General features: G+C 38.1%; 1 protein-coding gene across 4 annotated transcripts; it reads left to right on the top strand.

Annotated features, from left to right (window-relative positions):
* Positions 1–1691: 1691 nt before the first annotated feature.
* Sc5d (sterol-C5-desaturase) lies at positions 1692–13934 on the top strand. Of its 4 annotated transcripts, none has more exons than XM_015489721.2 (7): positions 1709–1825; positions 1979–2055; positions 7217–7298; positions 8371–8588; positions 9337–9469; positions 11925–12025; positions 12397–13934. In XM_015489721.2, exons 4-7 carry the CDS (start codon positions 8379–8381, stop codon positions 12850–12852), a joined length of 900 nt encoding a protein of 299 aa, XP_015345207.1. In that variant the 5' UTR covers positions 1709–1825; positions 1979–2055; positions 7217–7298; positions 8371–8378; the 3' UTR covers positions 12853–13934. The 4 variants fall into 4 exon arrangements, with proteins under 4 accessions (XP_015345210.1, XP_015345207.1, XP_015345208.1 ...); XM_015489722.2 differs by having other exon boundaries at positions 1783–1825; positions 1976–2055; XM_015489724.2 differs by lacking the exon at positions 1979–2055 and having other exon boundaries at positions 1692–1825.
* The last annotated feature ends 13048 nt before the right edge of the window (positions 13935–26982 follow it).

The raw sequence follows: 26982 nt of genomic DNA, 5'->3' as shown, positions 1-26982 counted from the left end.
AGATAGGGCAAAGGACAGGTAGCTGATTATTAAAGATTAGAAATTGGTAGACAGCACTTCACCATCAACTGGGTGCTAACACCTCTAGGGGAGAGGAAGAATCACACTTTCCAACACAAGCAATCACACCTTGAATAGTTCTTTTCCTGCCTTTTGGTCAGGCAGGCATGAAAAGAAAGGAAACCCAAAATCTATAAAGGAGCAAGACAACCCAACTCCCCTGGGTACCAGCTCTGGGTTTCCTCCTCTCTGGAGGAGTCTCTCTCTCTCTGTTCTATCCCTTAAATAAAATTCTCTCTACTCTTGCCTCAAGTGTTTACTCTTCAACATCCAGAGAATGAGGACCCCATCCTGGTTTTCAAGACCGGTATCATTTGGTTATCTCCTACAATACAGGATTTCCAATTTATCACTTTGGAGGGAGCAAAACTGACTAAGCAGTTCTGATTGGTCAAGTTTGCTAAAGCAGTGGCTTTCAAACGTTCGTCAAACATCAGAATAACTCAGAGTTTGTTAAAAACACATTTTACAGGAGTCTTCTCAGAATTTCTGATCTAGAGCTGGAGTGACCCCAGAGAAGTTACATTTCCAACAAATTTCCAGATGATGCTGAAATGCCTAGTTGGAAGACTTCTTTGAGAGCCACTAAAGTTGCAACTCCCAGGGAGATGAATGTGTAAACATAATCATTGCAATTCACGTTTGGAAAAGCTAACAGCCACAAAAATTAAAACGACATACCTCACACATCAAACCACATCTCTGGGAGTCTATATGTTTTATAGATTTAAAGATTTGCTTTACTTTGTTCAATGAAATTTATGGAAGGTTATTTTGGGGGACTAAGATTCTGCATCAGATTCCAGCAAACCAGACTAAACCACAATGGAGTCACTAGTGCTAAGCGCCACATATTCAAACTGACCTTTGAAATGGGCTAGACCTCCACAAAACAAAATCAGCAACCAATCAGAAGGGACCCTATTTGCCTGAGACAACAGGACAAGTCCTCTGTGTCAACCCTGTTCGGAAAGCAATTTTGAAACCAGTCTTTTTGTTCCTTAATTCTGCTCTCTTCTACATATCTAGCCAATCTTTTCTCTTCAGCTGGTGGGAGTTCTTACTATTTTACAGAATCTTATGCTGCCCGGATTAATGAATCGTCAATAAAAGCCAATTCGATCTACAGTTGTTGTAATTTTGAACAATCTGTACCTATGGAAAAGCTTCTATTTTAATCCTCATCTTGTCAGCATTTAAACATCTCTGTATACCGGTTCGGCCAGATTCCAAGCTATTCCACGCTGTATAAAAGGGCACGCTCCAGGGTGAAAAATATTAGCAACTGAATGATGTTTGAGCCTCGTTCCGGCTTCTGGGAAAATGCCTCTGACGTTCACCCATATCCCCTCAAAGCAGAACCTGATTTTTCGGAATGTTTTCATAAACACGGAAAACCTGCTTGGCACGACTCAGTGCCAGTTGGAGAGCAAGGAAGCAAACACACGCAAAACCCAAAACTCCACCCTCCGACCCCCAGACGGACCCCCCGGACGGACTCCGGTTACCGCCCTCCGGACCAACCCGAAGGAGAGGGGGCGTGGCCGGGCGCGCGGCGCCCACGTGACCGCTGAAAGCTGCGCGCTGCCAAGTCGCGCGATCCGCCGTCATATCAGCTTATGGCGCCGGCCCCTGATTGGCTGGCCGCTTCTGCTGCCTGGCGCGTGGGCTCGGTTCCTCTCCTCCCGTCAGAGTCCGCTTACCGACGCTGGCCCGCCGAGGCATCCTGGAAGCGGCGGCGGCTGGAGCAGTGTGGACTCTCCAGGTAGTCACAAGTGCGCGGCGGAAGGAGGCGGCATACACCTGAGCGGGCCGGGGGCGGGAGGAAGAAGAGCGGTGCCGAGAACCTGCGAGCCAGGCCCGGGTCGGGCAGAGTGAACGTGTGCCTCTACCTTTCTTTTTCTTTGACCCGAAGCAGGCGTTGACCCTAAATGGCAGGCACTGGGCAGCTGCTGAGATCCCAGCGGTGAAGCTGACGGTAGCACAGACTGGCAGGTAGCTGGGCATCCTTACCTGAGGTGTGACGGTGATGCTGGGGTGAGAGCGGGGCCCCGCAGAAGCACGCTGGGCCCGGTGTCCAGAAGGGTGGCGGCCAGATTGACTCCCAGGGCAGAGTGCCCCGAGGAGAGGGTGTCTTAGGGTAAAGGAGGAGGTTTGACGTGAAGAAAACAAAGGTCGACCTTTGAAGAATGTGCAATGTTTTATGTTGCTTATTGTGGATCTCTTGTCCAGGGACGTCTGGCCACTGAACTCTAAGGCTTTACTTTGCGATGAATTTCCCTTCGTTCTTGGAAGGATTTTCTTTTTAAGGGTCAAAAAAATTCGGCTGAAAAACTGGTCGTTATCTATCAGTTATTGGAAGGGAACAGATTGCAGGGACAACATCTCCAAGTGGAGAAGATTAAAAGGGAACTCCATAATCTGTTACTTTAGCATGGTAAAAAGTCTTGTATACTGGCATCCCTTTGTTTACTGCAGAGTAAATTTGGAGGTGGAATGGGTGAGGAAAACATTGCCTCTGCAGAGAAAGTTACCAAACTGGAAAGTTTGTAGCAGTCTGGTGTTTTTAGGCGAAACCACCTAGGAGGTTACCTATGTTTATATTACTATAACTTCTCTTTAAGTTTCTAGTGATAAAACCTAATAAATAATAAATACATGGCCCCATCATTTATAGAGTATTTTTCTGTTAAGTTATATAATTAGCATGGAGTAGTACCCAGAACCCCCCATCTACATCTATAACATCTTAAGAGACTAGGCTATGGAATGTACATCATAGCTGCTACTTATTACTGAACAAGGTATTTAAGTATTCCTGACCTCAATTTCCTGTCTATAAAGTGGAGACTATAGAATTACCTGCCCCATAGAATTGTGAAAATTAGATGAGGTTATACCAAAAAAAAAAAAAAGTACTTAAAATAATATCTGGGTCTCAATACATGTTAGCTATTTTACCAATATTTTAAAAGTTAAGCAAAAAGGTAATAATACACTCAGTTATTCTAGGCCTAATAGGGTTTTATTGATAATTGTGTTTTAAGAAAAGGAGTTTTGTTTGTTTCTGCAAAGGCAAAATAATACTTAACAAAAATTTGTATTTCAAGGAGTGGTACTTAAGTGAAGTCCCTGACTTCAGAGGGTATAACCCTTTAAAATTATATGAGCTTGTAGTTACTGAGGATTTTAAAAATATAAGGAATTAAAGAGTTGGTATCCTGGTGAAGAAAGAGCTAATAAGACTTTTGTTTTTTAGTTAAAGATGGACACAATATCTTTATTTAATTATTTATTTTTATATGGTACTGAGTATTGAACCCAGTCCCTCACAGGTGCTAGGCAAGTGCTCTACCACTGAGCCACAACCCCAGCCCCCATGGACTTTGGACTTTGTAATCAGACTGCATGTGTTTGAATCCTAGCTACAGCATTTATTTACTCTGTGATCTTGGGCAGGGTACTTGAATTTTCTCTGCCCAAATTCTTCATCTGTAAAATAAGAATAATACTAGTACCTAACTCTTGGGGTTTATTAAAAGGTTGAATAATACATGTAACATTTATGGTACTTAGTATATAGTAAATGTTAACATTAGCTATTATTATTTTTCAAAGAAAAGTCAAATGGCACCTAGAAATGTATGTTAAATTAATTTTGACTCAGCTTTGTCTCATAACAGTCATGACTCCTGTTTGTTGAGTACTTACCAAGTGTCAGGTGGTATCAGAAGACTACATAAAAGGGCTGTGGTTGTGGCTCGATGGTAGAGCACTCACATAGCACGTGTTTTTAGGCGAAACCACCTAGGAGGTTATCTATGTTTATATTACTATAACTTCTCTTTAAGTTTTTAGTGATTATAGAATTACCTGCCTCTCAGCACCACATAAAAATAAATAAAATAAAGGTATTGTGTCCAACTACAACTAAAAAATAAAATACTAAAAAAAAAAGAAGACTGCGTAATAGCCGGGCGCAGTGGTGCATACCTGTAATCCCACCAGCTCCAAAAGCTGAGGCAGGAGGATTGATAGTTCAAAGCCAGATTTAGCAACAGCAAGGTGATAAGCAACTCAGTGAGACCTGTCTCTAAATAAAATACAAAATAGGGCTGGGGATGTGGCTCAGTGGTTGAGTGCCCCTGAGTTCAATTCCCAGTACACCCCCCCCCCAAAAAAAGACTACATAATCACTAAACCTTAGAACAATTCTATAACATAGATATGTTATCTTCATTTTACAGATATGTGTTGGAATATAATTTGACTTCAAAATTTAATTGCTGTTTTGAGATCATTTCACCATCAGAAGATTTTGTGTGTTAAATTTCAGAAATTACAGCAAAGTATTTGCAGATGCCTATTTACCACAGTCAATAACAGAATTGATTGAAACCAAAATTCTAAAATCACTTAAAGTAGGTTTAACTTCACAGTATCCGAACTGCCTCCAAGTGGACAGGGACAATTCCTCCTCCCAGGCACTGGTTTATTGTCAGAATAATCATGTACAGGTAATTACATATTAACCTTTTGGCATGTTCTTCAGGTAAAAGCAAAATGAAAGATTTTTAAACTTAAGAATTGATATGTTATTAGGGTCTTTCCTTATATCTTATTTTAAGATTGAATGAAGAAGATAGGGTTTGAGTTCTTTTTGACTGCACCAAACTGTTTCAAGTACTGAACTGAATTAGTGATATTGGCACTACAGGTAGTTCCCAACTTAATGATGGATCAACTTAGGACTTTTCAGCTTTGGAATGGTGTGAGAATGATTTACCTTTAGTAGAAATTTTCTTTGAACTTCAAATTTTGATTTTTTCCCTGGTTCATGATACACAGAATGTACTGTTGCAATGCTGGGCAGTGGCTGTGAGCTGCAGATCTCAGTTGGTCATGCCACTGTGAGGAGAAGCAGCCAGCCCTCTCCAGTGTGTTGTGTCACTAATCTGGGAAGCTGAGTAGGTTAGGTGGGTGAAATGCATTTTCAGCTTACAATAGATTTATTGGCATATCACCCTGAGGAGCATCTGTATATAATATGTGGTTGAGTGCATCAAGTCTTACCATCCTTTAGTGGTGTACCAATATCCTCTTCAAGTTCCCTGGTATCAGTTAATATTTAGTGTACTTCCTCTGCTGTACTGTCTCCTTAGAAGGACTTCACCCCATATGACTTTAACTGCTTAACAAATACTCAGTTCACTTTTGAACCTCAGTTCATACTTAACATGGCCTGTTACTTATATTTAGAAGCCCAGGCAATTAGATTTAAGACCCAAACTGAGCCCATCATTCCTTGCTCAAACCCTATTCCTACCTACCTGAATCTACTAGCTCTCCAGTGTTTACTGTTTGGGTTATAATGACACCACTATCCACCCTGGCAAGTCAAAATTTTATAGGTATCCTAGAATTTTTTCCCTTTCACATACCAGTGTCTCAGAGTTACCCATCTCCTATGGATCCCTTCCCCCATACTAGAGGTTGAATCTAGGGCCTCATACTTGCTATGCAATGTTCTACCACTGAGCTACATCACCAGCACTTTTCTTTTTAAATCTTGCTTTGAGACAGCGTCTTGCTAAGTTGCCCGGGCTGGCCTCAAACTTGCAGTTCTCTTGCCTCCGACTCCTGAATATCTGCAATTACAAGTGTGTGCTACCATGCCCAGCCTCTGGATTTTTTTTTGCATGCTAAATCTCTGAGTATGACCATATCTGAGTCTGTACTGTCATCTTCTCAGATAATCTAGCACAGGAACAACCAAATGAATTTCTCTGCTTCTCATCAATACTTCATTTTCCTAATGGAATGATCGTTATGAAATATGGGTCTGATTACACCTCAGAATTCTGTACCATGGCCTCCGCATTATGTGTCAGAGAAAGTTCAAATTTCTTAGCGTGGTAACAGATCCCTTCCTAGTTTAACACCAACCAGACATTAGGTTTATCCCATAGTGTCTTTTTCCTTCCGCTTCACCCTTATCACACTGTTTGACACCTACCCACCACATCCAATGAGCCATGAATGTAGCATGCCCCTTACTACCATTTCAATTGTTAAATTTATTTGGAATGGCTTCCCCAATCTTTTCTTTCTGGTGATATCTTTCAAGCCCAAATTTAATGTCACATTCACTGTGAAGCCTTTTATTATATAAGCCAAGGGAGATTGTTGTGTTTTCTGCTTTCATATAATTTATATGTATACACATATATATAGATATATACTTTATTGTAGAACTTGTCTTATTGGTGTAATTTGTTTCTGCATTTGCCTTACTTTTTTGGGGGGTACTGGGGGTTGAACACAGGGGCACTTGACCACCGACCACATCCCCAGCCCTACTTTGTATTTTATTTAGAGACAGGGTTTCGCTGAGTTGATTAGCGCCTTACTTTTGCTGAGGCTGGCTTTTAACTTGCGATCCTCCTGCCTCAGCCTCCCAAGCTGCTGGGATTACAGGAATGTACCACTGTGCCTGGCCTTACTTTTAAGAATGATTTTGACCGTACCTTTTTAATTATCCTCTGCTCATTACCTAGTATAGTGCTTGGCATTTAATTGCTTTTTTTGAATTAACAGTGGCATATGTGATGGATATATGTTAATGTTTAGCATTTGTTGTTAATTAAAATTTTCTTTCCCTGACAGAATAATAAGAAATGTTTGCAATTTATATCATAAGCAAAAGGCTAAACTCCCTAATAAAATTTTAAAATTTTATTTTTACAAAGAGAATAAAAATCCCAGTGAGAAAATGAGTACAGGATACAGATTATAGTTAAAATAAAGTAAATTACTCTAAATATGTTAAATGATGCTTAGCCTCACTCATAATAAGGTAAATTAGATATACACTAAGGTAGTCATTCTTACCTATTAAATTGATGAATATCCAAAAGTTTGAAGATATCCTCTGATGGTGAGTTTAAGAGATGCAGGGACCATTCTCCATTGTTTAAGAATTTACAGAGTAGCACAACCCTATGGAAGGCAATTTAAGCAGAGTGTACCAGGATCACAAATGCATGTTTCTCAGCTTAGTTCTTCTGCTTGTAGAACTTTACTCAGTACAGGCTTAATCACAATTCCAAAGTCTGAAAAGCTCTGAAAAACAAAGGTTATTTTGTTTTTGTTTTAGGTTCAGCACTCATTTGATGACAACTCCTGACTCCAACTGATTGAGGTTCCTGTTGTGTCTTAGTGCACTGTTTCGCTTGCTGGTACTTTTTGTTATTTTGTTACATTAGATTTTAATTGCATGTGAAAATATCCAAAAAATGAAAAATGAGTGAGTGGGTACCAGATGAAAGGTTCCATGGTCAGATCACAAGAGTTGACCATGATGTTGCTTTTATGGTATTATAATAGGACCATGAGTAGAGAGTACACTTAAGTATTTGCTGAATTGACTAAAATTTTTCTCAAGTATAAAAATCCAGAATAGGGGTTGATAAACTTTTTCTGTAAAGGGCTATAGAGTAAATATCTTTGGCCTTGTCTCTGTTGCAATTACTCAACCCTCCTTATAGTAGAAAAGTAGTCAGGGATGATAGATGATATATAAATATCTAGGCATACCTGTATTCCAGTAAAACTTTATTTTGTTATTGTTTAAATAAAAAACAGAACCGGATTTGGCCCCTGGGCCACTGTTTGCCAATTCCTAACCTAGACTATTGACAAGAGAGAGAAATAAATGGTAATCTAGTTCTTAACAGCAAAAATACTTCTCCCTCTGTTCTGTAATTGGGAGTTTCTTTCCTTGTGTCACAAGAACAGGTGGTCTTTGACTTATATGGTTGTGGTGGCAATATAGAAACCTTTTAGGGTATTTATTTTTGGTCTCAGCACTGAAATAAAAATCTTTAGATTTGAGTCCTGGAAGCAGAGAGATGCAGCTGAAAATTGTAGCTAAAGGAGTCACATTTGAGTACTAGTACCCTATGTATCTATCTTTCTAACTTGCTACATTACTGTAGTATGTAGTAGGAAAGAATCTGAAAGTAAAATTAGAGCTGATCTAGAATTAGAGCTGCCATTTGTCAGCTTGATCGCCTTAGAGAAAAAGCTTCCTGGGCCTCAGTTTCTCTAGCTGGTATCCCTGGGTAGAATATGAAAAGAGGTTGGACTAGAGCTGCTATTTCAGTTTCCTCCTAGCATTAAAGATGGCATTTTAGGGGAGGCCGACAGTAGCAGACTTGTATTATGTATGGTTTTCCTTAAATTGGGAACTTCCTGTATAGTTTTTTTGAAATGTAGACATGCCAAGTAATTTTGCACATTTTCCTTTAGGGGCTAAGATGGACCTTGTTCTCAGTGCCGCAGATTATTATTTTTTTACACCATACGTATATCCAGCCACATGGCCAGAGGATGACATCTTCCGACAAACTATTAGTCTCCTAATTGTGACAAATCTTGGCGCTTATATCCTTTATTTCTTCTGTGCCACATTGAGCTATTATTTTGTGTATGATCATTCATTAATGAAGCATCCACAGTTTTTAAAGGTAAGAGACCTTCTTACCTATTTTCTAGCTACTGTTAAAGTAAAAATAACAATATAGTGTATGGATAAGATTTTTCAGATTAAACTGGGTATATGTAACCTTAAATAAAGTTTTTGAAACCATCCTCCAAAAAAAGTTAGATATTTTTTGTGAGGGTTAATCCCTTCCTTCCCTAATTTAAACAAACATGAGAATCTGATTTTTCAACAATAAACCTAGTATCTTATCTTGCTTGATACATAAATGAGGATTTGCTAATATTGATGAATAAATGTCTTCATTTATGTAATTATTTTAGTATTGGGCTTTCACAAACTTAAGTATGTTTTTATCATGTTTTTCTTTAGTCAGGGGAGGCAAAATAATTTTAGAGTTGTTTATAATCATTTTTATACTTCAGTTATTTGTCAATAACTTCACTTAATTTTTTTTTCTAATATATAGGAAGGGTTGGGGATGGAGGTCAATCATGAAAGAAATGATTATTCCCTAACTATAAAATTTGAATACAGATTTTGTGGGAAGGGGAAAAGGTTTCAGAATTTAAGATATTTACTGTGTCTGCTTAGGATAAAAGGAATGTTTTTCTTACGCATCTATTACTGTGTATTAAAAGTTTTATAGAAACAGTTTAGAGGTAAGCCGCTTAATATAAAATAGTGTTTAAAAATCCAACCCAAAACAATTTTGTGTCAGTTTGTTGAATGTAGATTTTGTGACTTTTAAGTATTGGGAATTTCATTTTCAGAATCAAGTGTATCGAGAGATTAAGTTCACTGTCCAGTCATTACCCTGGATAAGTATCCCCACTGTTGCATTGTTCCTGCTAGAGTTGAGAGGTTACAGCAAATTATATGACAACATAGGAGAGTTTCCAAGTGGTAAGTAAATAAGATGAGGGTTAGGAACACAAGTTGGTTTCTTTAAAAAACCATTACTGTCTTTTTTTTCCTCCTTTTAGATTGTTCTATTTTGACTTTTGTTTTCATGCATTCACGTCTTGACACTTATGTGCATTTCTTTCATTTTATCTATCAACTTAAAAGTCTGTTGTAGATGAAATTGTGCCTGGGGGAAGACTGGAGTGATCAGAGATAGTCCCTTGCATCTGTTTTCTCTTATCATTATTGAATTTAAACTTCTAAAAAAGTAACTCAAGTAGTACATGGAAGTTACTGAAAATCAAAAAATACAGATTTTTAAGAATTTTTTTTAAGAATCCTGCTACTACTGAGAAACTAAAAATCTTTTGACATATATCCTCTCACTTTTCTGTATGCTTTTTTTTTTTTTTTTTTTTTTTGTACCAGGGATTGAAATCAGGGGCACTCAACCACCGAGCCACATCCCCAGCCCTATTTTGTATTTTATTTAGAGACGGGCTCACTGACTTGTTTAGCACCTCGCTATTGCTGAGGCTGGCTTTGAGTCTAGTGATCCTTCTGTCTCAGCCTGCCAAGCTACTGGGATTACAGGCCACCATGCCTGGCTCTGTATGCGCATTATTTTTATTTTTTAGTTGTAGCTGGACACAGTACTTTTATTTATTTTTATGTGGTGCTGAGGATTGAACCCAGGGCCTCGCAGTTGCTAAGTGAGCGCTCTACTGCTAAGCCACAATCCCAGCCCCATGTATGCTTCATTGTAAAAACACATACTGGTTTGCACCCTGATATTTTTCCTCTTAATAAATATAGCCATATTTTCATATCAATGTATATAAATATCATAATATTTAATTATATAGATGTCCGTCATTATTAGTTGATCCCTAATTGTTAGACCTTTAAATGTCTCTTTTTGTTGTTGTAGTTGTTGTTACAAGCAGTCTCATGTGATTAAACTTTTGTGAAATTTTGAAATTATTTCATCAAGATACATTTCTGGGACTAGATGGGGGCTGGGGTTATGGCTCAGTGGTAGAGCGCTTGCCTAGCACAGGTGAGGCCCTGGGTTCGATCCTTAGCACCACATAAAAATAAATAAGTAAAATAAAGGTATTGGGTCCAACTACAACTGAAAAATATTTTTTTTTAAAAAAAGATACATTTTCTGGGACTAGAGATGTAGTTCAGTGGTAAAGTGCTTACCTAGTATGTACAAGGCCCTAGATTCAATCCCTAGCACTGTGATTATAAAAGAAAAAGATAAATTTCTGTTACCTAGTATATAGAAAGTAAGAATAACAGTATTTATTGAGCATTTATATGTGCCAGTGACAGTTCTCAGCTCTTCACATGCATCAATCCATTTTTTTCTACAACAGTTCTGAGATAGGTACTATTATTAAGCTCCTTTTATAGGTGAGTAATTTAGATACAGAGAGTTTCAGTAACTTGCCTAGGTTACTCATAAAGAGGAGATGGACCTGAGACTTGAACTCAAGCTTGCTGGCACCAGAGCCTTGCTATCAACGTAAGCGATTATAGTTATATAGAGGAGGCAACAAAAATGATGCCCTAAGGTGATGAATTGGCTGGGCCTTGATAAACAAATACAAATGTGAACAAAAATAGAAGGATAGAGCGCATTCTAGACTTGTGGACATTGTGAATAAAGGTATAGAGGTAAGACATTGGGAGGAAGTGGAGTAAACCACCTGGTTACAGCAGAAGTGCACAAATGGTGAGGAATGACGAAGTTGGAAAGATCAGAAAGGGTCAGGTTATGGAATAAATGCTAGATTTAAGGGATTTAGTAAAAATAAAGTTCTAAGCAGGGAAGTACTGTATAAGGATGTATTTTATATAGGTTAACCTGAAGGAAAATGGGTAAGTAGCATTAGTAGTAGTATTCTCAGGTTTAAATAAAAGTGTCTTAGGAATATCTTTTTTGGGGGGAGTGGGGGGTATTAGGGATTGAACCAGGGGCACTTAACCACTGAGCCACATCCCCAGTCCTTTTTATTTTAAGACAGGGTCTACTAAGTTGCTTGAATTTGTAATCCTCCATTCTCAGCCTCCCAAGCCGCTTGGATTAGAGATGGGTGCCACTGTGACCAGCCTTTAGGAATGTCTTTTCTGTTTCATGATACATATCTTTATAGTTTAATTAAGAAATTAATATGTACAATTTTTATGTTGTATATCAGTTTAAAAAAAGAACTTTAAAAAAAGATATCAATTAAAGGTAAGACATTTCAAGCTCTTATGTGATGGAAATAAGGAAATGACCAGCTTTCAGGGAGTGAAGGGAGATGATAACATATGAAGTTAGCTGAAAGAGTTCGTAATATTTGAGTCTAGGATCCCATTTTGCACTCACGTGGGCAGGTACAAAGTGAACTCTAGTCCTAGGAGCGCATCTTGATTCTCCTGTGCCTGCCATCTCTCCTAGGTTGGTTTCACCTTATTGTCAGTGTCATCTCCTTCCTCTTTTTCACTGATATGCTGATCTACTGGATTCACAGAGGCCTTCATCATAGACTTGTATACAAGGTAGAGTCATTGGAAGGGGAAAGAGAAAAAATACTACACATTTCAGCATGTATGATCATGAATTCTGTTCTCTATTTCCAAGAATTTCCTCTCACTGTATTAATACCTCAGTAGCCATACTCATAACCAGTACCCGATACACTTTGTTAATTTTTTTTATGAGTTTCACTTTAAGACAGCCTTCTTTATGAGGGCTGTCTTAAAATTTTAGTTTTGGGGTAAAGAAAGAAGCAGGCCTTTTTATAAAGTATTTTGCTAATTTCAAAGGGATTTTTTAGTGAGATCATTTCTATAATGTGAGTGTGAGAAGCTGAGTTGACTGTGGCAGGGTTGAAGTTCTTGGTGCTGATTGGTGTCCTTTTCTTCCTTAGCGTATCCATAAACCTCATCACATTTGGAAGATCCCCACTCCATTTGCAAGTCATGCTTTTCACCCAGTGGATGGCTTCCTTCAGAGTCTACCTTACCATATATACCCTTTTATCTTTCCGTTACACAAAGTGGTTTACTTAGGTTTGTACATCTTGGTTAATATCTGGACCATTTCCATTCATGATGGTGATTTTCGTGTCCCCCAGATTTTAAAGCCATTTATTAATGGCTCAGCACATCATACAGACCACCACATGTTCTTTGACTATAACTATGGACAGTACTTCACACTTTGGGATAGAATTGGAGGTTCATTCAAAAACCCTTCCTCCTTCGAGGGGAAAGGACCACTTAGTTATGTGAAGAAGATGGCAGAAGAAAAATGCAACAGCCCTACAGAAAATGGTTGTAAAAATGAAAAATTATGCAATGGAGAATTTACAAAGACTAAGTAATTATTGCCCAATTATTCTTAAATATTTTTAATAAGGAAAAATAATCTACACACAGCCAAGATACACAGCAAGCAATTGGTATCATTTGAAAATCAGCATTGTGTATTCGGCTAAGGAATGGTGACAAAGTAGGTCAAGGAAAGATGGTGTGACCATCAAGATTAGAGTCTCATGCTTAAAATGCCAGCTGCTGGCCCAGGGGTCAATTTTTGTCTTTCCAGCCAGCAGATCTGTAGTTTGATTAGCCTAAAGAACAATTCTAAATAAGATAGAAAATATACTACTAAGGGGAATAGGCTATATCCTTTTGCCTTAATCCACCTGTATTCATTAAGAAAAATTCATTGTGCTTAATAATACCAAGACTAAGCACCATAACCAAAAAATACTAATATAAAGATGGTTCCTTGTTCCAGGAATGGTTAAGTCTTCAGTGTTGGTATGATAATGAATATTCATAGGACTTTGTTCAAGTGGAAATGTCAGTGTGAAAAAGAAAATTTGATATATTAGATAGCTATGTCAATAATTTAATGGCAGATATAATAAAATGATTATCTTCCTATACATAGGAGCCTCATTTTCTGGGACACTGTCAAATAGTCCATTTTACTGATGAATAAATAAATGGAAATTTTTTAAAAAATCAATTCTACCATGATTTAATCCAGATATGGGATTATTTAGCTAGAGATGTTGATGCTTCTCATTTAAAAACATTATTTAATAAGTATAAAAAATGGAATCTGAATATAGAGAAATTTGATGCCAAAGTAATATATTTGGCCCTACTGATTTTTTTAAATAAAATTTATGCACTGCACTTTTGATATGTTTCAAAGTTACAAATCCATCATTGTTTATAAAAGGAAGTAATTGCCAAATATTTAGGTCTTCTTCTGAAGATTTGTTTTGAAATCTGATTCTCCTATTTCTCTACTTTTCCCCATTGCCTCTGCAAAAAGGCTTAACAAATACTTTCATAAAGAAATGTGTGTATTGTAACATAAATATATTGGAAAAACATGTTTTGTAAAGGCATTCTACTGTTTATCAATCAATAAAAGTTGATCATCCTGTTATTAAACTGTATCAGTTAAATATTGTAATAGCACAAAATATGCTCTATGCAAAATTTGTGTCAATTTGAAACCACAGAGTTGATGTGGATTGTTAAAGCTATTTTACAACATTCTAGATGTTCAGTGTCAATGAGAGATATTTCACATCTTTATTAGATTTGAGTGTTTTAGTAAGAGACCGGTCATAAAATTTAATGCCTGGGATCCAGAAGAAAATGTTTTTTATTGTTACATTGGTAAAATGCTGTGTTACTTCACTGTACCAATTAGCATTTTATAACAGATAATCACCTGAGTGCTTCTCACTAATTCCCAACCCCATCACAGTGCTGAACCTTGCCCAAGAAAAAGAAGGAAATTAAGAAGTCATTTGTTTCCTAATAATAGTGACAGATAATATGAATTGAGTTTTCTTCTTTACCAGGCATGGTCATGAGTATTTGACATGAGGAAACTAAGACCCAGCTAAAGTAGCTTTTCCAGAGTTTATTCCTTGCTCATGTTAAGTCCCATGGGATGTTTCTGGTCAGCGGGCAGCTTCCTTGGTGGCTTGCTTTTTCTCAGTCTGTAGAGCCCTCTTTATTGAAGGGACACATGGGAGGGGGAAAGGAAATGTTTGCTCATGGGCAATTTCTCTGGGTCAGGCCTACAAGTGGTGTGTATCCTTTCTGCCCACATTCTTTGAACACAACTGTCCTGTGGTTACCTCACTGAAAGGGACGTGTGGAAATATGTGCAGCTATTTTCTGGGAGGAAGGGAAAGCCAGTTTTTTGAACACAGCCGGTTTGCCATATCCATGTGGTTTATAACCCTCGTTGTGAGGAAATAAAGTTGTCAAAATGGCAAATGAACTCAGAAGTATCTCCGTGCACTGGCTGTCTTAACATCTTTAATTCCATACCTCCAATATGAGTGTTAAAATTTCCTCTAGCTTTTTATTCCTGTGTTGCTTAGTAGATAGGAAAGGACATCATTTATGATTTATGGCAAGAGGAGTTCTAACTTTTATGCACTATGCCACATTCTCCTATTCTCTATTAGAGGAATTGAGAGAATGTTGTATCTAAATTCTTCTCTATAAGAATAGCAAGTGAAAGCCTTTTTTTCCTTGACTTTGAAACCTTTTCTAGTTATAGGACAGAAAGGGAAAAGAATAAGATTACATTTTCTTCTTTTATGGGAGAAACTGGAAAGTGGTTGGAGATGTGAGAATACATTTTAAAAGCCTGGAGACTTTCTGAGTCTTCATCTTCCTCCCTGTCTCTGTAAGGTCAAATGCTGTGAATCTCCTATTGTTATCCCTCCTCTCATGTTTCTTTTTCCTCCCATCTTCTAGAAGAGACAGAGTTGGGAGAGAATTGTGAGTTCAGCTTTTGATTCATACAGGTAGGTTAGTTTTAGAAGATGTCTGGGAGAAACTCAGGAGAGAGATTTGGGGTTAACCCAGGTAGAAAATTTGAAATCATGAGATTGCCAGAAAGAGCATAAAAAAAGGTATCCATAGACATGAACCAGCTTGAGGAGTGCTACAGATCTGAACATGTCCCCTAAAATTCATACTTACTCACCAATATGATGATATTAAGAGGTAGGACCTTTAGGAGATAAGGTCTTGCCTTCATGAGTGGGATTACTGACCTTTTAAAAGAGGTGTGAGGGAACTCTTCATCCCTTTTGCTCAAATGATGTGAGGACACAATATTTGTCCCCTGCTGGAGGATGCAGCAACAAAGCACCATCATAGCAACACCACATCCCGGCCAGATGCCGACCCCAGCACCTTAATCTTGGACTTCTCAGCCTCCAGAACTGTGAAATAAATTTCTAATTATAAATGACCTAGTCTAAAGTTATTTTGTTAAAGCAGCCAGAAATGCTTAAGGCAAGGGGAAAGAACTTTCTTTTCTTGTCTTCCTACCTTCAAACCCAAAACACTTGACTAGCAGTCTTATTTCAGCACTTTCTGTTTCCTCTCACCTTTTATTATCACATGCACCTTATTTTGGGCCACACATTACTTGAAAGTAGAGACTGTATCTGAGTTATCTTTGCATTAAACCATTCTCACAAAATGCCCAAGAGTCAAGGAATACTTTGCTGTATCTATTGATAAAAAGTGAAAATGTTGTTCCCTTTGAGGCACATAAATGTGCTAAGCACTGCACTCCATGCAAATATTTAATCTGTTCTGAAGTTCCTTTTTTACTCAACAAAATGTTTCTCATTTATTCATTAGCTGACAAGTGTTAAGTACCCTGGGGGAGCCAAAAGGGGCAACGTAAAGCAAGCAGGGTCAATGACGGTCCCTACATCAAAGGAAGGCTCCTTTGTTTCCCCTGAAAGTAATAGCCTTCTCCTGGAAGCAGACAAAACCCACCAGTACCCCAGATTCTGACCACATATGAATCAGTAATACAAGTACTGATTTGGAGGTCAAATGAATCTGCATACCCAGCTGTAGGCACGATGCTCTGGATACAAAAGAATCCTTCGAGATTCTGTTTGATCATATTAAGAAAGCGCAGACCTAGGAGGATGATTGAACTTCATCTCAGAGTTACTATTGCTAAGAATTTTGGATTCAAATGGGAAAGCGTAAGTCCTGGCCCTCCCACTTCTGGACTGCATGACCTTGATTTCTCCAAACACTGCCTACCTAATGAGATTAAGTTAGAGGCACTCAGGTTACTATATGTGTAAATTGTGCTTATTGCTTTTCCTTCTAAATACAGATTATTGTTATAACTCAGATAGGCTCTCAATAGAAATTGCAGGGGAAAATGCCTAGATAGATGCACATTGGAGGGTGAAAGACATTGAAGTGAAGTAAAGAAGAGCCTCAGAAAAGCATACAAGTAAAGTTAAAATTGATACAGTATTTACTGTAAATTGACATTGTAAGAGGTAAAATATCTAGATTATTGATGCTAGGTAATTTCACTTTAAAAACACATTACTTCAAACCATAATGCTAGTGTAGAAGATGTGAAGATAAAATAGAAGCAGTGCAGCTTCCCTGAAAATAAGAAGACATTTCTTAAGAAAGGAAGGAAGCATGTAAATCACATGTCAGCTTTACAGTCAAGGCAGTATGGAAAGAAAAATACATGCAAAATTTAGTTTTTTTCTGGGGCTGGGGTGTAGTTCAGTGGTAGAGTGCTTACCTAGCGTACATGAGGCCCTGAGTTTGATTCCCAGTGCAACCAAAAATATACATACATTTTTTTCCCTTAAATCTTGATCAACTTGAAGATCTTACTAAATTGTAAGTTCATTAAAAACAATTTTTAAAAAAATGGCATTCTCATTTCATGACTCATAATTTAACCTTCAAATTCTAAACATTCACTACCATTTACACATTAGTTATATTTCTTAAACATTTGGTAAGAGATTTAATATTTTGATTCAATCCCCTAAAGATAGACTTGGGGACTTGACATATTTTTCTAAGTACCTTGATATCTTTTCATTACTCAACCATACTTAGTCACAAAATAGCATAACGGTATCAGAAGTTAGTCACTTGACTTCAAAGTCTTTGTACCACAAGCTCTTTCTTACTTTTAACATCGTTTGTTACATTTTCCTCCATTTTAAGGTGATAATTTTATTCAGCCATATGTTTAGATGAAAACTTGGCCTCCTGACGTGTGCTACCAAACAAAAAACTAGAAACCGTGCACATTCAAATATTAAGACAGCTACTATACTGATTTCTGTCTGATATTCGTCAAGATAGTTCTTCTTTTTGGTCAACTTAATGGCGGTGTAATTTACATACAATTAAGTGTACTCATTTTAACAGTGCCATTCAACTAGCTTGAACAAATTTATACAGTAATGTCAACCTCAATCAAGATAGAGAAGACTTTCTTCATCAGAAAAGGCTTCATTTCTCTCTGCTATCAATCTCACCCCAGCCCTAGGTAGCCACTGATCTGCTTACTATCACTGGAAGTTAATTTTTCCTGTTTTTTCATTTAAATTGATTAAAACTGTGTGTACTCTTATATTTAGTTTCTTTAGCTTACCATATTTTGAGAATCATGCTGTTGTATATATCTGTAGTTTGTGCCTTTTTATTACTGAATAGTATTCCATTGTGTGGTTATCTGTTGATGGATGTTTGTTATTTCCAATCTGGAGTTACGAATAAAGCTGCTATAAGCATTTGTGTGCAAGTCATTGTGTGAATCTGTCTTTTCATTTCTTTCTGGTAAGCATGAAAATTCTGGAGTCACAAGGTAGATGTATGTTTAATTTTATTTAAAAAACTATTAAACTTTTCCCAAGTGGTTGAGCCATTTTACATTCTCACTACTGATGACTAGAATTTCATTTTCTCCACATTTTCACTAACAATTTGTCAGTCTTTGTTTTTAAGCCCTTCTAGTAGGTATGAAGTAGTGTCCCATTATGGTCAAATTTGCATTTTCCTGTGACTAATGATTTTAAGCAACTTTTCTCATATTTCATCTTTTGCAATGTATCTGTTCAATCTTTTGGCCCATTTAAAAAATTATGTGGTTTTTCTTTCCCTTATTGGCTTATAAGAATTCCTTATATATTGTCACAATTTCTTTGTCAGATACATTTATTAGAAATCCTTAATAATTTCATCCAATCTGGTTTACCTTTTCATTTCCTTGATGATGTCTTTTGATAAGAAAAATTTTCAATTTTCTAAGTTACTATCAATTTTCTAGTTACTAAGCTTTTGTCCCATCTGGGAAATCTTTGCCAGCACCAAAGTAAACCCAGAGTTTTCTTTGTGGGAAGGTTTTTGATAATGAAGTCAGTTTCTAATAGCTATAAGACTCTCCATATTTTCATTTCTTTATTAGTTTTGATACACATTTTTCATCTCATTGTAATAAATTGTGTTGAACATACCCTATTTTAATGCTTGTAGGATCTGTAGTGATATTTCCTTTTTAATTCCTTATATTAATGAATTGTGCTTTCTGTTTTACATGATCAGACTGAAAGAATATCAATTTTATTGATTTTTTTTTTAAACCAACTGCCAAGGTCTGAATGTTTTTCCCAAAAATGAAAATGTGAAACTTAAGTGGGGTTTTTAAAAAGTGATTTAGAACATGAGGCCTCCACCCTTGTGAATGATATAAGATTATTAAAAAAAAAAAAAAAACTTAGAAAAGTATCCCCTTTCCTTTTCCATCCTTTCTTCCATGTGAGGACATAGCATTTGGCCTCTCCAAGAATGAAGCATTCAAGGCACCATTTTGGAAGCAGAGACCAGGCCCTTAGTTAGTCTTCCCAGTCTCATGAACTGCAGGAGATTTCTGTTGTTTGTTTATAAGTTAATCAATTTCAGGTATTTTATTACAGCAGCACAAACAGACCAAGACACCAACGTTGTGCTTTGTGATTTTTCTATATTATATTTAATTTATTTGATTTCTACTCCTATCTTTTTCTTCTACTTCCTTCGTGTTCAAGTTGCACTTTTTTCTTCTTAGCTTCTTAAGATGGAGGTTCAGACTATTTATTTATTTATTTATTTATCCATTCAGCCATCCATCTTTTATATGCATTTAAAACTACAAAATTCCCTCTAAGTACATCTGTAGCTGTTGCCCACAAATTTTGATAGCATTGTGTTTTCTTTGTTATTTGGTTCCAAGTACTGTATGTCAGTGAGATTTCTTCTTTAATCTTGTGTTACCTGAGCCAGATCTCAGATTCCCACAGATTACTTTTCTGCATAGTTCCTGGTTAACATGGCTACACAGGTTGTTTTGTGTGTGACTTACAAGGTAGAAGTGGAACAGCAGCCATCTTTTTAAACTTGGGCATATGGAGCAATCCACAAAACACTCTTTGAGTTCACTTAGATCCTCATATTCTATGGTTGCCCTGAGGCTGCAGCTGGGTTTGCAGCACCTGCAACTCCTGTCTGATGCTCCTTCTGTTTCTCCAGATTTGGGATCTGGTTTGTGTTTAACTCCATAATGAAGGGTACCAGCCTTTGTTGTTTGACAGTCCCACCTCCAAGTTGGGACATGGGTGAGAAGATGACAAAGGAGCCAGTCTGTTCTGAGCTCCCTGCTTGTATATTCATCTTTCCTTCCCAACCCCAGACAAAAACAGTGGCCTCATATGGACTATGTAAGGAGTTTCCACAGTTGCCTGGGGTCAAATCCTCACTCCTCTGATGGAATACTAATTAAAGAATTTGGCACTGAAAGTGGTTCCAGAGGTCAGAACTTAAGAACAGATTCTCTGGATTGGCCCTGTGCTGTCTGCAATTGGTTCTTTGATATGAGTGGATTTAATAATGACCTTATTTCTAATAATAAAGGAGATATTGGGGGTCCATGATCTGCAGCAACAAAACAGCTGAAGAGTACCTCCAGATACCTGTAATAAGTGCCTGTACAAAGCAAGGCTTTGGAGGAACAAGTTTCTGCTGCAGAGAACATTTTAGTGGAAATAAGGAGTATAATGGGTTTCGTTGACTGCTTCTAAGTGTTGAGGAACTTGAGCAAAGAAAATAATGAGCTCATGACTTTAAATTCCTAGTCCAATTAAGGGACTGCAAAGCCTCTATGACTTCCCTAAAATACACCTACACTTGTAAGGTCAAGATTTTTTAAATCTATCTTAAAGTTAAATTGTACATAATAAAATTTGAATTCCACCGGCTGAGGTTGTGGCTCAGTGGTAGAGCACTTGCCTCACATGTGTGAGGCACTGGGTTCAATTCTCAGCATTGCATGTAAAATAAATAAGTAAAATAAAGGTCCCAAAACTATACAACTAAAAAAATTTTTTTTTTTTAATTTGAATTTCCAATCTTATTGTGTGTTGTATATTAAAGTGATGGCATTGATGAGGAAGAAATGGGACTCTAAAAATGGATAGGGATATAACAAATTTCTATGAAAACTGGGAACCTTGAGCCCTCCTTTGCTAATTAGCAGAGAAAACTGTATAGTAGGTAAAGTATTTTGAGGCAGCACTATTTAGCAAAAGGAGATATGGCATAAAATGGACATGGGTTTAGAAACTGATTCTGAGTTTTTGTTTAGGAATTAAGCATCTCTGCTATTGCAGGTGGCTGCCATTGTTAAATAGCTACCTTGTGTGTTACACTGTATAGACCCCTTCACAAACATTATTTAATTTAATCCTCTCAAAAAACTTGGGGGCAAATCCAAATCTTTCCAGATGAATAAACTTGAGACTGGCAGGTTTATGGTGATTTGCCCAAAATCACAGAGCAAGTTTATGACAAAGTCAGGACTTGAACTCAGAACTTAAACTCAGGTCTGTTTTACTTCACAGCCTGTGGTTATATACTTGGATACACTGCTTTAATGTAAAGATGGAATGAAATGACATGTGCATGACCACTATATCAAATGTCCTATGTTAGTACCCAGTAAAAGGTTCTCATTTATTTGTTTTCAATCAGCTAACAAAAGCCCTATTACCTTATTTTTTTAAACCCACTCAGGGAATGAGGATCTTCAAAACCCCTTCACCTCTCAGTCTCTATCTAGGTTCAAGCCCTAGATTCACAGGTCATCAGGGTGAATGACTAATATCTTAATCCTTCTTTAAGAAGGAGCTTTTATGGAATCACAAAATGGCATATCTATCTAGGACATTAGAGATCATGAGATCAATCTTTGCTGAAGAAGAAATAAGACTGAAGAAAGAAGGTACTTGACCCAATATAACTTAATGTCACTTGGCAAGTTCATGAGCTTGAATGGTAAACTACTGAAGTCGAGAGAAGGACAAAACATCACTAAATCAAGGTTCGGATTCCCTGTAAAACAACTATGCTAATGAAATCATGCAGAACAACTCCAACTGTATTTTTTTCAATATTGGAGTTATAGAAAAAGTAGTCTATAACTGGTTATAGATAATCCTTTTGAGATTCTATTGTTTCAAGTATCATCCTACAAGAAGCTGAGGAACCTGTTTATCAGATTGTTTCCCCCCTGTACCAGTGATTGAACCCAGGGGTGCTTAACCACTTAGTCATAATAACCCCAGCCATTTTTATCTTGAGTCAGGGTCTTGCTAAGTTTCTTAGAACCTCACTAAGTTGTTGAGTCTGGGTTTGAACTCAAAGTCCTCCTGTCTCAGCCTCCTGAATGGCTGAGGGCTGGGATTACAGCCATGCACCCAGCTTGTTTATCAGATTTCTGGGTCAGGGGCTGGCTGGAAAATTCCCACTTGTTTAGGAGTAGCAAGCAACCAGCTACTTGAGTTAGAAAATCAGTGTTCTCTGAAGGGGAAAGGCCTACATTGTGCTCCAGTGTAGAACTTGGTCAGGACTGAGAATGAAGTCTCAAAGTGGCGCGAGAGTGTCTCCTCCTTTCCCTCCCTATTGTCTCCTTTCTCAGTCATTTAGTCCTAAAACCATTAGGCAAGGTCAAGCAATGAGGATGTCCATGTTAGCCACAACTCAGTGTGGGAACTTCAGCTGGAACAGCTTGAGGAGGACTTGTGGCTTCATGCGCTATTCAGCATACATATTACATATAAGATTTAAGAAAATCTATAGTATGCATTTAGTTTATCTTAAAAAATTAAAGAAGAAAGAACTTAACATGATATTCAGAAAGTCCTCCCAGAGGAAGTAACATCTAAGCACAGACCTGAGAGGAGAAGGAGCAGGTCACATGGGTACATGAGGAAAGAGCATCCAGGGCAGGCGTTTGGCATGGTTGAGAAAGACCAAGGAGGCTGCTATGGCCTGAGCCTGGTAGAGTCTGAAAAGTTAGAGAAATGGGAGGCAGCGTATAAGGAAAATAGCAAGGATGGTGAGGAGGCCAGAGGGGGCAAGGTGTGTCCAGGTTGCTCAGACACAGAGGAGTGAGTTAGGAACCAGTGAGTGACAGAGAGAGTACCAGGTATAATATCTGAAGACAGAACTGCAGGTCAGGTCAGGCTCGAAGCAGAAAAATTTGCACACCCAGGTCTCAACCATTGTCCCAATGCCTGATCTCGGCTTCATCACTGTGTAACCATGGACATTTAACTTACCTCTCCAGGTCTTTGCCCCATGTGTCAAAGGAAGAGCCAAGTTTTCTGTCTCCTCCTCTTCTCGTGGAATGGACTTCCCTATGAGACATTAAATATAAGAGTGAGTAATTACTGGGAACTATGCAAGACACAGATATTAAAATGTCAGTCACTTCACAAGGGTGGACTAAAAGCAAATGTGGGTTCTTGGGGGAATTCTCTCCCCTATGAACTCGGCAATTGTCTTTTTACTGGTGAACTTTTTGTTCTCCCTTGTTCTGTTTGGTATTTTCCCCGACTGAGGCTGAGCAGTTTCTAGGATCAGGCTGTAGGTGGAGTAGTTAGGCTTTTTCCCAAGTTGTAGCCATAAAAGCAGAAGCATCCACCTTTCTTGTCTAGACAGAGGACGTGCGTGGAATCATAAACCCTTTAGGCTGGAGGGATCCAGAAAGGTCATCTACTCTTTCTCTTGTGTTTAGAAAATTGTGGTCTTAAATCAGCCTGGTGGAGATGCATGCTCCCTGCTACGTTCCTTTTCACTGGATTTAAAGCACCACTGTACCATTCCTGGCCATTTATTTTAGGCTCAACAATAACAAAACCAACAAAACAATAATTCCAAATAAAATCCAATATACGCATGGGTGTCCATCCCTCCCCCATGGGACAAAACACCACTTTGGGGGCTGCAAGATATCACTGTAGTTCTCTACATTCTGATGGTTTGTGAAAAGGTTTTCTTTGAATCTCATGAAACATTTTATTTATTAGTGGTTGAGATTTCCCAGCAGTGTAAGTCTATATACAGAGAGGGGAAATACCAGGCAAATATCTTTCCAAGGAGCAGGAGTAAAATATCAGTAGGGTATTATTGAGAAAGATGCAACATCTCCACAGGCCCCATGAAGATTCATCCCCATTCCTGTATCTCACCCTCAAGGAGATGTGTGAAAAGATCATTCTCAACTTTATGAAACTGGTATGCTCCTGGAAACTTTTCTTTGAAATTAATATCTGCATACCTAATCCTGATTTTCCATTAGAAATTTCATTCTTTGTTTTGTTTTGCTTTGCTTTCTTTGTGATACTGGGGGCTAAACCCAGGGCCTACAGAGCTACATCCCCAACTCCCGTGTTTTCTCTTTGTAAAAACCTACATCTAAGGATTAATGAAGTTATATTTAAGAGCACAGTTAATATTTTAGATATTACAAGAAAAGATTTTCATAATCAGCTATTCATAATACTCAAAGCATTTTTTAGAGTATATGTATAAACTTCCCAGCAAGTTTGAGGGGGAAAAAAATAGCCAGGAGTTGTTTGAATCAGATGTTAGACACCTTTTCAATTAGACTCACACCCCATATCTTATAGCAGGAGCCCAACACAGCTGTCTTTGGGTGTTGCAGCCTCTTTCTCCACACTTTTATAAAATAACCTACTTGTTATGAGTAAGCAGGTTAGTTTAGAAGCAGCAATTAATTAGCAAATGGGAGAACACCTCCTAAAGGTGGAAATTCTCAAACATGAAAGTTCAAATAATGTTATCGTCATTTAGGTAAATTCATTCATTCAACAAATAATTTTAATAACCTAATATATTTCAGGCATTGGGCTAGGAGGTGGGCTAAAACAGTAAACAATATCAAAAAGAACAGTAAGTATTTTGATAGGGAATATATAGAAATTCTATGAGGTCATAGGTCAGCAGGATCTCATATAGCTTGGGGAAAGTTTTCCCTAAGGATGTAATAATTAACCAGATCTCTAAGGGTGGAGAGGCAGGAGGGTGAGCAGAAAAGGTTTCTGGAAGGAAGAACAGTATGGAGGAAGGCTCAGAGATGGAAGAGTACGAACCATCCAAGACACTGAATGATGTCCACCATGGCTGGAATGCAGAATTCTTTAAGAAGATCAGAAAGAGATGGAGACTAGAGAACAGAGGTGAGGCTAGATCCTGGGGAGCTCAGTCGGCCCCAGAAAGACATTGGTTTTATCCTAAGAGCAATGGAAGACCCTGAAGAACGCACTCACTGAGGTGATCAGATGGGATTTGTATATGAGAAACATCTGTCTATACTGTGTGAATGAGGTGGGGGTGGCTGGGGATATACATTTGGGAGTTAGCCATGGTTACATGTGAATAAAAGCCATGAGGAAATGGCCCATAGAGCTTGGATCAAGTGAGATAAGCCCCAAGGACAAAATCCTAAGGAAGCTATAAAGGTCAACCTGAGAACCAATAAAACTGAAAAGGATCCAAAGAAAAGAGTCCAGTCAAAAGAGTGCTGCTTTACAGGAAAACCAAGGGTAGAGACTGCTTCCAAAAGGGGCAAGTGGTCAGTACCGACAAAAATCCCCAAGAAGCCCAGGACACTACGGGCCAAGGAACCTCTAATGTATTTAATGCAGGGAGATTATGGGTTAGCTTTCAGTGGAACTGTCTTGTCCAGGAGTGCAAACAATGACTGGCTGGTGAGGGAACCAAGATGGCTATTCAAGTAGTGCCTCTCCAAATGTGGGGGTGGCAAAAGAGCCTGTAGGGATGGTAGGGGATTGGGTCAAAGTAGGGCATGGTTTGTAAATATGAGAAATTTGGAGGATGCTTAAGTACTGAAGAAAGTGAGGAAGGCCAGGTGTGGGTGACTGCTTAGAAGGCTGGAGAGGCTGAGCTCCAGAGTACTGAGAACAGCAGCTTCAGTGGGAGGAGGAATGGTCTTCTGCTCTCAGGGGAGAGCCCAGGCAGTTCATGGGTTTGATGGCAAGGGTTCCAGAACATTCCTGTCTGGGGATTCTCCTTTCTTTGTGTGTAAATGGTGGTGGGGATCCCTTTCTCTACATACTCATTGTGAAAATGTAGTGTTGGTTGAAGAGGAAGTTTCTGAATAGTATTCATAAAATGGAGAGCTAAAAACATTCTTAAAATGTTGTCTTTTAAAATATAAATCCAGGCAAATGGAATTCATGGCCATGTCCACCTATGAAAGTAGGACACTCATTATGAAAGTTGATGGTGGGTGCACTAAACACAGGAGTTCAAAGTAAAACTGCTCCTCTTACTCTAATAAACATTTTATGATAAAATCTAATGGTTAGGTGAATTGAAACCATTCACTTTATATATCCAGACTTAATGTTTTTTATCTGAGCCGTTGAATGAATACATAACCACTAATTGCAGTAGGGTTATATTAAAATCAGATAGCTTAATAAACTTTATAGATCTGGATGCTAATTAACACAATAACCTGAACTTAATTAGATACTTGTATTAAATGCTGGCAATAAGCAAGTTCTTTCTTTGATATCCACTTTAAGTGCACACTAAATATCACAGCATGGTCCAATAAGGACATACACAAATAGAGTTAATGACGTTTGAAGAAATTAAACAGGGTAAATAAATCATGCTCGTATTCACATGGAGCCCACCCTGGGGGACAGAAGGACACAGGAAATCATATGCATTCATTGTCTCAACTTCATTATGCAGAATCCAGTGATCTGAATGAACGACAAAGAGTTAATCCTCCTCCCTGCAGCTGAGACCTCTTCTGTAATGTTGGTTCTGGAAGGAGGAAGCCCTTGACCTCTGGAAAAGGACCTATAAAGCACTGGAGGGCGAGTCCATGGCAGGAACCAACATTCTCTTTGTTATCACTCAACCTACAATTTTCTTTCTTTCCAACCCAGGTGCACAAACAGGAAAATGGGATCAAGCAGCCTAAACTTCTAGAGAAAGATTTATTAAATAATCACAATATTTACTCAAATCTCAACAACTTGAGCATCTTCTCTGAAACATTTCTCTCTTATTCATTGTCCTTTTTAGTCAATTGGGATTTAACCCAGATCTCACAAATGAATAAAGGGACAGAGGCTCCTCTACCCTTTTCTTTTTCCTTTTGGTGCTATGACTTGAACCCAGGACCATGAGCATCCTAAGCACACACTACCACAGAGCTACACCCACAGCCTTCTTTTCCTCTTCTTTCTTTCCTTTCTCTCCCTCCCTCCTTCCTCCCTCCCCCTCCC

The sequence above is a fragment of the Marmota marmota genome, unplaced genomic scaffold (assembly GCF_001458135.2).
Source record: "Marmota marmota marmota unplaced genomic scaffold, marMar, whole genome shotgun sequence".
Lineage (NCBI taxonomy): Eukaryota > Metazoa > Chordata > Mammalia > Rodentia > Sciuridae > Marmota > Marmota marmota.
The sequence above is the reverse complement of the archived record's forward strand: the minus strand, read 5'-3'. Positions and strand labels throughout refer to the sequence as shown.